Consider the following 13,349-nt stretch of genomic DNA (forward strand, 5'->3'; position numbering starts at 1 on the left):
CTTTATTTAAAATCTATGTGCTTTAGAGAAATTGTTTGTCGTAAGTATAGATAAGCAAATTTCGGAACAATTACTTGTGACAACCTATGAACGCTCGAAAAGGATCGATTCAGCAGATATTGAAATCGACCGACGGATTCCTAATTGACAGTTCGCATGATACAGTTTCAATTTCAACCACGATTTCAACATTCGCTATTCTTATATGTAAGTATTATAAAGCTATAAAATATAATTTTAAAAAATGAATTTTAAATGCATAAATTATTAATATATATATAATCTTTATTTTTATTTTTTTATCAGTATCATTTAAAATTCATGTTTATTAATTTCAAATTAGAAAAATAATATTTCATATATATCAACCTAATACTAATAAAATAATTAAGTATTTACTTAACCTAAATGAATAATAAATGAATAATAAATATTTGTGTTTATTAAAAGATACCAAAAATCTACTGCTATTCAATCGTGCACATTACATCAAAATTTTGTTCTTATTTATTATGTAGCATGTGTACTTCTATGTATGAATGTTGAAAGGATGGAAATTGATAAGATTTCTATTGAGAACATTATATGACATACTGAAATATGTAGAAGTTATAACTATTTTATTATTATTATTATTATTATTATTATTATTATTATTATTTTTTTTTTTACAATATATTAAGAAATATTTGAAATTTTGAAAAAGAAAGAGAAAGATTCATTCTTCTTTATGTAGAAATATCGTAATAATATTATTATTTTTAATCGTAATAATGTTATCATTTATAGATATTATTATATGACAATATTTATATGATCATGATACAGCACATTTATAAGCAGAATATTATAATTATGAAATGGATGATTTCTATTTTTTCTAGAAAATAACAATTATTTGTAAACATGACAATTATTTGAAATTAATGGAATAGAGGTAAATCCGGTAACATAAATAAAAGATTTTCCGATTTCGTATATGATTAAATATGTTACAATAATGATCATGATTATTCGAAGAAACTTAAATAAATTTTGTCAATCTAATTTCCCAAGTCAAATCGTGGTATCGTGTTAAGTCTTTCAGAAAATTTTAAGGTAAAAGTTCTTCACTTTCCAATTTATTATCACTGGTCATATTTTAACTATTATAGTGTGAAAGCAGTTGGTTAAAACGTGATAGGTTGAAATTTTCGTGGTAACGTAGTGGGTTTCGCGAGAAGGATTATCGAAACAAGTGTCCTTACCGGATATTCCTCATTTATATGGATATCTCTGTCTATAATTTTGAAACATTATCTCTTCTCTTTCTGGACATAAATATATCGAGAGAAATATGTTTTCGAGAATTATGATTTTCCAAAATATATACAATTATAATTTATATTTCATTTTTATTTTAAAGGTTTATAAAATTTATATTTAAGTCTTAATGAAATAGAATAAATAATATTTACATTCCTATATAACATTAAATTTCTATATATATAATTTCATAAGTTTTTATTATCCTTGTAGCAAACATATTTCTTTGAGTGCAAAGAGCTGTATACATATAATATGAAGAAAAGAAAGAAATTGAAGTATGAAGTATGAAGTTGTCGAACTTTCTCCAAAAGAGTAAGAGAATGAAGTAAGAGAGTAAGAGAAATGGTGAAAAAAGTAATGAATGAAAGAGAGAGAAAGACCCGTATCCTAAGCATGCTGTGAGGTGGTGCGAGGTGGTGCAGCATTCTGTCTGTTAGAGGGATAGGAGGCGCGGCGCAGCGTGGCGTGGCGTGCGCGCGCTTCTTACCCCCTGTAGGTTGGTGGCACCCCTACCTCGCGAGGGCCGTTTGTTCGGTTCGGTTCGAGTTTACAACCCTGCTGGGCCGCAAAATTTACGGTGCCCTCTTAAAAGCGATCCAAACACGTACCGGTCCATTTGGACTATCTTCCAGGAGTATGGTCCGCTTTGCCACGCGCTTTGCCTGATCGTCTACGATCTTCTGTCTTTTAAACTTACTCACTTCCTATATCTTTACTTTTCGTGAATCTCGTTCACTTTTTAATTTTTTTGCTTTATTATGAAAAATTTTTATGAAGCAATTTTTATATACATAGCAATTGTATATTTATGAAATTTCCTATCGCATTTCTTTTGTTTTCTTACCATCATTTAAAAAAGAATATTTTGATTATATTAATTTTACACAATATAAAAAATATAAAAAAAAAATAAAAATATAATGGCTAAATATAGTTTATAATATTCATAATCATTTATTGAATAAGAAAAATTAATAGATAAATAATGATCGTCATGAAAAATGGAATGTCACATATAAATATGTATTGATTCGCATGATTCGCATAATTCGCATGATGGCCAATGTGTTAAACTCTTGGATAGATAAAATTTATGTAAGAAAATATAAAATATTCGCTCATAGAATAACACAATTTGAAAGCTCGAAGGGCTTGTATTATTCAATCAACTGCAATAAGAGACCTCTCATGTGCAAGCTCGTTGTGTGTAATCAAGTTAAAAATTTATATAAAACACTGCCGGATGATAGTGGGTGGAGTGACATAAACTCGGTTACATAAAACAAATGCGGGGACACGCGAAAGGGAAGCCCCTTTGTATCTCTGGAGCCAGTGTGCCATAGAGGAAACCCTTTTGAGGAATCTTTACATATGCATGGACTACCAATGATACCATAGAAAATCATCACTCCCTACATCATCTATTACGGCTTATTATACTTTTCATATGTCATAACATAATAAAATTTATAAGAATATTGAACTCTTCTCTTTCTCTTATAAAGAAAATACTTGTACTACTTATCTTATATTTACATATTATTAATTGTTAATTATATTTAGTAAGAGATAGATATTTTAATCTCAAGTGCAAGTCTCAACTGCTTTTGAAATGCTGTTGCGCAATATTTATTATTACATTTTCCAAAAATTAAAATATATCAACTGTTTCTGATAAAGAACAATTATTAGTTTTATCTTATTAATTTTATCTACTTAATTAACGCAATTACATTAAAGGAATTGACACAATTATGTTCGAAAAAACTTATCAAAGTCAATTTAACTTTATACCATTTCAAATTAATACCATAACAAATCTATGAAATCAGTATTCGATCAATTATTATCGTTTAATTATAAATTAACTATGCATTTATTTTTACTTTTATGAAAAATGATTTCTTCTGTTCTTCTCTTCGAAGAGATTGAACTTTTTCCGTATAATATCAATTGGGTTTGAATTTAAAATCATAACCGACTAGCGGTTAACTTAAAGAAAGAGTAAATTTTTATAAAAGTAAAAACAAAATACAAAAAAAAAAAAAGGCAAGGATGATTTATTACCATTGTGAACGTTTTCGAATTTTTTGAAGTATTTCGAAAAGTTTCCCGCTCGCCTAACTGCGGTAACCGGCGAAACGACTCTTGGCTTACCGCATGTGTCGTAAAAGTTTTTAGGTTCCCAAAAATTTGTGGAAATTCAGGGAAACGGAGATGAAAAAAAGAAAAAGCAATGGCGAGATAAGAGGCACGGTAGCTGTTTTGTAACCTTCTATAAAAGTTATAGGATGGGACTCGAACCGCTGTAACATTTCAAAGATTTTGGCATCACTAATGATTTATGATTCTTTTCTGATCCAACTTTCTGACCCTAGTTTCTCTATTGTTTCTTCAGTTTTTTCTTTAATAATATTTTTATTACAAATATTTTTCTAAATCTATTATTTAATTTGGATATTAGATTTGTCATTTTTCAATTTGACTAATCTTTTGGTTAATCAATCAGCTTTTAATTTAATTACATATAAAAAGACATTGATAACTAAAATATACTTCAAATGTGTAACATATCTGTTGTACAATGAAGATCAAGAACTCAGTGTAAGGAAATATATATTTGTAAAAACTGAGTGGTAAGAATGTATCTTGTGCATATGTCTTTGAGAATATGATAGCGAACTAAACTGGTTTAAACTCGTTAAAACTCATTGGCCTGAGTCATAAAAGATCAGAGAATCGTCTTGTGTCGTGCTTAAAGTTCAGTGCTTAAAGTTAGTGTTGAGAATCGTAATTTTAAAAAATTGTTAAGAATATTTTATTTATTTATTTTAAAACTTGCATGTGCGTAGCATTAATTTCCAATTATACATAATTCATATGAATATAGTGATATTTATATTTATACTGGTACAGGGTCAATCTCATTATCTTAATATTTGCCATTTAAAACTGCTTCCACGAAACATTCGTTTATCTTTCTTTTATCCGTGTTATCTTTTTTTTTTTTTTTTTTTTATTTCTTCGCTATATTTCGCAGTTGGAAAAAAGTATAATCGAAGTGTATATAAAGATTAAAATTCAATTTCAAATGGATAATTGATTAATTGGATAATTATTATGAATCACTTTATATGTTGAATTAATATATATGTACTTTATATAAGTTTTGTTCAAGCAGTTATTAAAAATTATAAGAATTAAGACATTATAATCGACAATTTTTCGAAGAGAAAAATAATATTTGTGATAAACTTTTATTATTCGAGTATTCGATAATTATTATTCAATATATTTTTTAGAATGGAAATAAAAATCGATGAGAATATTTTTGAGAAAGTGCTTCGAAAGAAATTACCGAACGAGATCGTTCAAATTCTGGAAATTAAACGTCACTGTATGTCAGAGAAAGGATTAAATTTCCTCAGTGATTTATATATAATGCATGTGAGATATACGATTATTTCTAACAATAAGAAAAATGAAACAAAATCGGAACGTTCGATCAATTTTATTATTAAATCCGAACCTCTGAACGGATTGTCGTGCGAGATCGCTCGCCAACAAAATGTATTCCAGATCGAATTGAAAGTTTTACAAGATATTCTGCCGAGAATAAAGGAATTTATCTCTCATCAAATTGGACCGAATTTATTATACTCTTCTGATAATCCTCCACTTCTCATTATGGAGAATTTAAAAGACAGAGGATTTATCATGAAAAATCGTCAAAAAGGATTATCACGTGAACATTGTTCTTTACTTATAAAACAAATTGCGAGATTACACGCTGGATCTGTTGCAATTTTTGAAAAGGTAGGTAGCCACATCGAAGATTATATTTTAAATAGGAATATTTATCGATATTTTAATTTTTAAATTTACGAAACTCGAATCTAAAACTTTTTAGATTCGTATTATTTTCCAATTGTAAATTTGTTTTTAATATTTAAAAACTTTACGAGTGTTTAATCAATATTAATAAAGATTGATCTTACAGGATCCAGAATTAATTAAATTTTTCGAAGATGGTGGCATCGTGTCGGTTAAATGTCCTCAAATTTTTATACGAATGATGGAAGTAAGTCTTTTACGGATAGGTAATCAAATACAAAAATGGTCAGATGAAAAGTGTGCATCTACAGCGAGCAAGTTAATAAAATTAGCAGAAACTATCGGATCACGATGTACGGATGTCTATAATTATGATGAGAATGAATTCTGTGTATTAAATCACGGTGATTGTTGGATCAATAATATGATGTTTAAAGAAAATGAGAAAGGTCAACCTATCGATGTTTTATTGGTAATATTTTTTTTTTTTCCATGTATATTAATAAAGAGTAAGGCGAGAGTATGATTTCTTTCTCTTTTAATTAAATTTATTATATACTTTAGTGGAATCGTATTTTTAATTTTGCTTCTTCATGATTGTACAATATAATATTTTTCAGGTTGATTATCAAATGTCTGTTTATACATCTCCAGCTATCGATTTATTATACTTTTTGAATATTTGTCCAGAAATTGATATAAAATACGATAACGACGATTATTTCCTCGGGATATATTTGGACACTTTAGAGGAAACTATGAAAAATATCGATTGCAAAAGAAAATCACCGACGATGAGAGAATTAAAAGCAGCGTTGTATAAAAGAAAAATATACGCTGTTTTTGCTGGAATCGTGCTTAATTTACGAATGCTGGCAAATAAAGAAGATACCGAGGATTTTGACGATTTATTTGGCAAGTTAGGTGAAACTAAAATGAATGTTTTCAAAAGTCCAGACGCGGTGAAATTAGCTCAAAAAATGATTCCAATCATGAACGAAAGAGGTTACTTCGATTGAAAAAACGTATTTGAAATAATATTAAGACAAAAGAAAATTTCTAAAATTTTAATTCTCTATAAATAAAATTTTTTTAAATAATAAAATTTTAACTGATACAAACATGACAATGTTTGAGATAAATATGAAATTTAGAGATCAATAAATATTATTTTTATTTATAATAATTTTTAATACTTATTTATTTTAATTTGATTACATTATCATATTTTACAAAAACATTTCCTTATTTAATTTAACGTCACTAGTCATTCCGCCGAATAACACCTTAATCTTTTAATTCTTTTTATCTCATCTATGATCGCAAATTATTTAAACGTTACAAAAGAAGCAAAAAAAAAAAAAAAAAAATTTAGAAAAACAAAAAATTGAAAATTATAATAGAAAATCATATTATAAAATCTTATTAATATTTTTCATTTGAAAATTTGCTATTAAATCTCGTATTCCCTCAATGACTTTTTATGTAATTTTAATTTCACAGGTTTTCATTTACTTGATCAACAATTAAGAGGATTTTCGATTGCAGTGAATTGAAGATTTCTCTCCCAGCGAGGAAAAAGTAGCTCGCTTCGACACAGTTTGATGAACTTTCGAAAAGATCCTTGGAGGGCGAACGCTGCGACCTTGGCGGTCAGCCTGTAGGAATTGATTTATAATAGGGCAGTAAAGCAGTAGGCTAAAAGGTCTCTGAAAGCATCGTCTCGGTAACCTACATCGTGAACAGAGAAATTGTTGTGGCAAGCCTCGATGGGGTGGCTTTTGCCTCGAGGTGAATCTTCGCTACCGGGACGACGAAGAGAAACGCGTTGGAACAGAAGTCATCTCCATGAGAAGAGAGAGAGAGAGAGAGAAAGAGAGAGAAAAAGAGAGAGAGTGTGTGTCTTTAGCCGGTACCGAGGTATTTGCACAAGTTTCTCCCTTCCTCGTGCAACTTCTTGTTTGCGCTGACCTGGAAGTTGCACGTAGTCGACTGGGAGTCGAGGGATTCGTAAATCATAGTAGAAAGGCGAATTGGAAAAATTCGGTAGCCGATTCTTGGTTCTCCGCACGAGCTTCGAGAAAGTTAGGGAGAGGAAGAAGAGGCGCGTCGGGGGAGAAAATAAAAGGATAATGGAAAAACTAGACGTCCGTGAAGTATTTGGGTTATTCGGTCGTCAGTGGCAGAAAATTCCGGTAGCGGGCCGCGATTAGTTCCGAATCGGGTAGAAAATGACGTTAAAGTAGAAATTTTGTATCTTCGTTTCGGTATTATCGATCGTTTTCAATGCTTGGAATAAAATCTTTTGCCTCGTAACAAACATTTGTATAAATATTTAACAATAGTGTGTGAATCTTGTTAATTTTTATATTAAGAAACTTTTTTTCTCGATATAAAATGTTAGGTGAAGAGAGGATGAAAGAAATTCGGTCGGAATTCTCATAGGGGTTACTAATCCTTCGATTTTTCAGGTGTTCCATTTTACTATGTGTCGGACGACTTATTTGTCAACGTCCTTTACCTGAATAAAGTCTGTTTCTTATTTGTCTCCTAGAAGAAAATGGTCAACCCTGGGAATACTTTACGGAATTCGTCAGGTGCGATTGATGAATTTCAAACTTGACAATTTTTTTTTTTTTTTTTTTTTTTTTTTAGAAGAATGAATCGTGCAACGAGATAAATGTACCTTTCCACCGATACACGAAAGGTTTAATACTATTAAAAGAGAAAGAAAAAAAACATGGGAAGAAGCGGAAAAAATTCTTTTGATAGAATTGAATAACGCGGTTGAAGAAGGAAGAAAATTGATCCCTCGACACCTAATCGTCTAATCCTTCTATTATTATTACGAGACGAGAATTTCTTCATTTTTGCACCTTTTAAAAAAAATTTTGAAATCTTAGAAAATATTTATAAAAATATTTCAATTATATATTATATAATAACTATTTAAAAATATTCAATATTTAATATTTAATATTATCGAATAAATTTATTCGATAAATACGAATTGCATTACATGAACGGCGGATAAAAAAGAGAAACCACTCGTCGATATTACCCCTGGATCTCGAGGCGTATACGGGCGTATTTACGCTGTCGGAACATGCAATTTTGGCGTACGACGTGTAAATACAGACGTGTCATTGGACAACAATATACCCGTGGGATTCAAAGCCTGATCTCTCGGTGTCAACGACCACGGTATTCTGAATTTTTCGATGGTATTCCGTGACGACGACGAGTAAATTATCGCTAAATAGTGTACCGGCGGATGTCAAGATGCGGGCCTCGTTCGGGTGGTCGTGGGATCTTTCATCGACGACCCTTTCGAAATACTAGAATATGGAACAGAATCTTTCTTAATCATCGAACAAAACAAACAGTAGAAATTTTTGGGAGAATTACGTACGATAATGGGTAAGATTAAGTAAATTTAAATAATATGATAAATTTTAATAAAAATATTATAACGCGTTAAAAAATTCAAATGTCATTACAACATTTTTATAAATGTAATTTCAATATTTTCTAGCCAATAATGGAATATTGAAAATCTTCATCAAGCAGAGCAGTTTGTGCTTGATTAAAATTTATGGAGGTTATTGTAAATAATAAGAATCAACCCTGGACCGCTGATATTATCTAGGTAAAATTGGATATTCAATGTTATATTGCCGTGATTCTATGATGTTTTGAAAATCTGTGGCTACAGTAGCATTGAACGTTGACCGAGTATTCGCACCGAATATTTCTCTGGTCTGTCAGTTTGTAAGGTACAGTAAATCATGTAACATGAATTTATGGGTCAATTTCATGCGGCTGGAAGGTATAGCAGGCCATTTGGCGCTTTCTCCTCACTGGCTTCTCTTTCATATTTCTCTATGTTTTCGCGTAAACGATTGAAGCACAACCATTTTTCACAAAAACCTTTCTTAAATTGTTTAGAAACTCTTGTACAAATATCCTTTTTTCAATCTCTGTTGTATCCAGAAATACAATTTCTCATTCAAATCCATGTAACATTCAAGTTACACAAACTTTAAATTTTAATTACTAAAATATTAAATTATTATTCAGTTGATAATTTAAACGAAAAAGATCAACGTTCAACTAATAATAATAAGCTGTAATATAAATGTTAAATGCAAAAAGAAAAATATCGAACTTTTAACTCCACATTGGCAAAAAAAAAAAAAAAGAAATAAACAATAACATTTAAACATTTCAATAACGAATAATGAATGAATATCCAAGTTTTAATTTCTCTTTAGAATTTTCTCGCTACTGTTTTACTAGCACAGAAACTAGTATGTAACATGATTCGTGTTAGGACGTGATTTCTGTGTGAAAGGCAGAAGCCAAATGCGATTATGATCGCTGGGGACATGGACTTAGGGGTGTATTATAATAAAGCGAAAGTGCTGTTACAGAACTCACGTCGAGCGACACGTGGCGGAATCGTGTTCTGATATTGTATCACTGTCTGCCACGTGACTATCACTTTATAAATATATATCTATCGCAGTATATATGTTCAATTCAGGGATAGTCAGAAGGACGTGTTTGAATCGAACTTATCGTTGAACTTCATCTTCGAAATTTCGATATACCCACGCGTGGCAATTTTCATCCACTCCAACTTTTACATTCATCACGGTTAACGATGTTTCGCGGATCGAATAATAATCCCAAACGAAAGTTATTATATACATTTCACGAAGCACAACAGTTGTACTATTTAGTCTTTAAACAAGCGCGCAAAGTGGATCAACACGGTCGAATCGTGAAAACAGGAGAGAGGCAGTCCCAGGCATCGTACATACGTGTCTGTTAGGGGTGTCAATTTGTCCAGTGGAAGTCCAGTTTGTCCCTGTTTGTTTCCAGGAGAGGTTTATTTGCAGCACACAAGGACCACGGACGACAGCGGCGGCTCGAGGGCGATGGGGTGGGTAAGAGGATGAACGTATAGGAGCGTGTGGAAAAGTGGACGCCTCGCGTTATAACGACGTCCTGATGCCAGCTTCTTGTTTCAGGGTGGAGGAAAAAAGGCCGGTAACGAGGCGCGACAACCGTAGAAACAGCTGTTTCACAAAAGCTCCGATTGAGAAACTCTCCGTTCTGCTCCGCTCAGATCCTCTGTGAACGAATAATTCTCCTATTATCGTTTCGACTACTTTTTGGAAGAATTATTCCAGAAGAATTGTGTGCTGCATGTTAATGTCACACGTGAGCGTGATGATCATCGTTATTTTGGGAAATTGCTTAAAAAACTATTTTTTTTTTTTTTAATAAATTTTACGCGTAAGAATTAATATTTTATTAATAAATTTTATAAACGTAAGAATTAATAATTTAATTAATAGTTAATCTTTTGTTATATACAGGATAATGTAAAAAATTCAATACGAAAACATTCGAATCGCCAACTACTTCTCGATATTGACTACATTTCACTGAACAATGGTAAGTGATAAATGGTAATCATACTACGTGGATGAAGCTGTAACTGCATTGGTAACCGCAGAGACAAATGGTTCGATGAAACAGAGTCGAGATCCGTAGGAGAGAAGAGAAAATCGAAGGGAAGGAGACGTAGATGAGAAAGATGGGGTGCTGGAAAGTGTGTATGTTTAACGCACGTGCGACTGTTATGCGTGTATCGGGTGCAAACGGGGCACGAAACCCCAACAACAAGGGTGAGAACATGCCGCGCAGACAAAATGTGACATCCGGACTGATCAATTCCCAAGATTTCCGAATACATCGTCCAACCCATTTGCCCTTCGCCATACATTTATTATTATTATTATTATTTATTTATAATTATTTATTATATTTCATTGAAAACTTGATACAAATCCTTGTTATTAAATTTTTAGATGCAAATTTTAATTCATATATGCACTTGTATATGGACTTCGACATTTCAATTATATCAATACGTGCATATAATTCAAAAAAAAAAAAAAAAAGAAAAGAAAAGAGGAAAGAACGTTCAATCTCTTGGAAAAGTCGCAAAACGAAGAGAAAAAGATCGCCAATAAAAATTGCGAGAAAGAAGGAAAAGGAGGAGCGAACGAAGAGGAGAAAGAAAGAAAGAAGGAAAGAAGGAAGGTGTTCCTTGCAGATGGTTTCTATGGTGTTGTTTTCGTCGAGGAGAGGACAGGGCAGAGAGTTTCACCGCGATTGCTGTAACAGCATCGCCGTGATGAGAGACGCGCGTATCGGTAATGTAACCAATCACCGAGGTGAATCCTGTCTGGCTATAAAGCTCCGGTACCGGGTCGGTGTTGGGTCGTGTACCCTCGCCGTTAGTTCAGCTACACCCGGGTACGAGTTGGTTTAGCTTCGGCTCCCCGTAACGAGGAGTTTAATGACATCGTCGGCGTCCACGTTGGACGCGTGAATGTCAGGAGAAGTTTCTCCCTTTATTTTGATGTATCTACGTCTACCGATGTACAAAATTTCTCTTCTCTACGCTGATTATTATTTTTCTTCATTATTAGAGAGGATTTTCTTTTATCTTTTTTTACTTTCCTTTATTATTAACAATTTCACTTTAATGCTTCGCTATACACAAGAAAAGAATTTCTTTTCTTTCTTCTTCTTTATCGCGGATTAGATGGATAATTCTTCTCAATAATATGTTTTTACTTTTTCTAAATGTCTAAGTAAAAGCATTCGTTTTCACAAGTTCTAAGCTTCGAAAAAGATACATTTTATGAGGAGTGTGATTCACGACGAAACTTTCATTGTCGCAAATCGGCTAGAAATGCTTCGACGGTATTAATTTGAAAAAAAAAAAAAAAAAAAAAAAAAGAGACACGTGCCCGGCGTAGAAACGTTTCGGTCCCCCGTGGTTAAAACAGTAAAAAGATGGACGAGAGACACGCGGCTCTTACATCGGTTAAAATAGGTAGACAAACCGAGTACCACGGTTGGAGGATACGAGCTAATGGTGCGTGCTTGTCGAAGTCGTTAGTGTCCAACACACGGTACCCCTTATTTTTGTATTAAAAACACTCCCACCCGGCTTACTTTCCTTTATCACGGCCCGACGAACGAACGATAATCCTGTTAATTGCTGTGGAAAAAGCAGTAACGATCGAGAAATTACGATAATTTTAACGTTAATGTAAGAGTTATATAAGTATACAAGTATATAAGTATTATTGACATTCGAATAAAGGACCGCTGATAAAAAATTTAGTTGGTCTTACAAACTTCTTAACTAAGCTTGTCTTAGAGCCAAATATTCATTTTCTTAGGTTACTTTTACGATCGTCCGCTTGACCACTTTTTAATAACCGGAACACTTTAATGGGAATTTTAAAACCTATTTCGAACGACTTTTTAATTTAAAATAAGCGTGAAACGAGTATTTATATTTCTCTTCTATAACCTCTCTGAAGAATCTCTGGTCTATTTTAAATTATTTTTATGGAATGGAGTTTAAATTTTTACAAAACATTTCCACGTCGTAATGAAAACATTTTAATATCCCACTCGTATTTAAAATAAATGTAAAATAAATAATATTATAATTTTAAATATTGAAATATGAAAAAGATTGCCATAAATTTTTCTATATCGCGAAACGTTTTTTTCTTTTTCACGAAAATGAAAAAAACATTTATAGATTTACCAAGAATTTGGAGTGATAAAACGTAACAATGTAATCTTTCAACATTTACGACTTGTTTTCTATGACTTTCTCAGTCATTTACGAGCTATTTTAAGCAATCCCATAAGCAGCAATAAATCAGCTCATTGGACCAGTTGCTTCTAACGTGGCAGGAAATCGATCGTAAAATTTGATCCAAGATTCGAAAATGACGGTCATGTTCGCGGAAGCCGTCCGAACGAAGCGTGTGTCACGAAATTGGTGTAAAAATTTTAATAGGTGCAGCGAAATATTCGTAATTCTGGATAGAACGATACAATTTCCAGCCTGCCTAATTGCATGGTGCGTGTACTGCTCGTTACGCGGATAATATATTCGTACGGTAGCCCTTATTTGTCGGTAAAGAGAGAAATATAAAAAAAGAGAAAAAGAAAAAGCGACGGGGCGTCTCAGCCGTGTATCATCCCGCAGAGCTACAGTATAAAAGGGGGACGGAAGGAGGGTTGACAAAGGGAGGGTGGTTGTTAAGTTGTCCAACAGATGCCTCGCCACGTGAATCCGTCGTCTAAATACCCAACTT

General features: G+C 32.2%; 1 protein-coding gene across 8 annotated transcripts; it reads left to right on the top strand.

The window, feature by feature from the left end:
* The first annotated feature begins 101 nt into the window (after window positions 1-101).
* On the top strand, window positions 102-12,613 carry LOC122719824. Of its 8 annotated transcripts, XM_043946008.1 has the most exons (12): window positions 4,077-4,218; window positions 4,611-5,124; window positions 5,309-5,614; window positions 5,763-6,802; window positions 7,614-7,739; window positions 7,798-8,562; window positions 8,678-8,918; window positions 10,030-10,090; window positions 10,179-10,446; window positions 10,530-10,608; window positions 10,670-10,841; window positions 11,025-12,613. In XM_043946008.1, the coding sequence occupies exons 2-4, from the start codon at window positions 4,612-4,614 to the stop codon at window positions 6,159-6,161; spliced, it is 1,218 nt and encodes a 405-aa protein (XP_043801943.1). In that variant the 5' UTR covers window positions 4,077-4,218; window position 4,611; the 3' UTR covers window positions 6,162-6,802; window positions 7,614-7,739; window positions 7,798-8,562; window positions 8,678-8,918; window positions 10,030-10,090; window positions 10,179-10,446; window positions 10,530-10,608; window positions 10,670-10,841; window positions 11,025-12,613. The 8 variants fall into 8 exon arrangements, with proteins under 8 accessions (XP_043801941.1, XP_043801940.1, XP_043801939.1 ...); XM_043946006.1 differs by lacking the exon at window positions 4,077-4,218 and adding an exon at window positions 102-207 and having other exon boundaries at window positions 5,763-7,739; XM_043946005.1 differs by having other exon boundaries at window positions 4,006-4,082; window positions 5,763-7,739.
* Window positions 12,614-13,349: the final 736 nt, after the last annotated feature.

Source organism: Apis laboriosa, unplaced genomic scaffold (assembly GCF_014066325.1).
Source record: "Apis laboriosa isolate Shangri-la unplaced genomic scaffold, ASM1406632v1 scaffold9_cov152, whole genome shotgun sequence".
NCBI classification, from domain to species: Eukaryota; Metazoa; Arthropoda; class Insecta; order Hymenoptera; family Apidae; genus Apis; species Apis laboriosa.

Excerpts from the sequence above, each read along its gene's own strand:
- LOC122719824 (XM_043946006.1), top strand. The coding sequence starts at position 4,612 with ATGGAAATAAAAATCGATGAGAATATTTTTGAGAAAGTGCTTCGAAAG. Across the intron at positions 5,125-5,308 it reads CTGTTGCAATTTTTGAAAAG|GATCCAGAATTAATTAAATT; the intron begins GTAGGTAGCCAC and ends TTGATCTTACAG. Across the intron at positions 5,615-5,762 it reads AACCTATCGATGTTTTATTG|GTTGATTATCAAATGTCTGT; the intron begins GTAATATTTTTT and ends AATATTTTTCAG.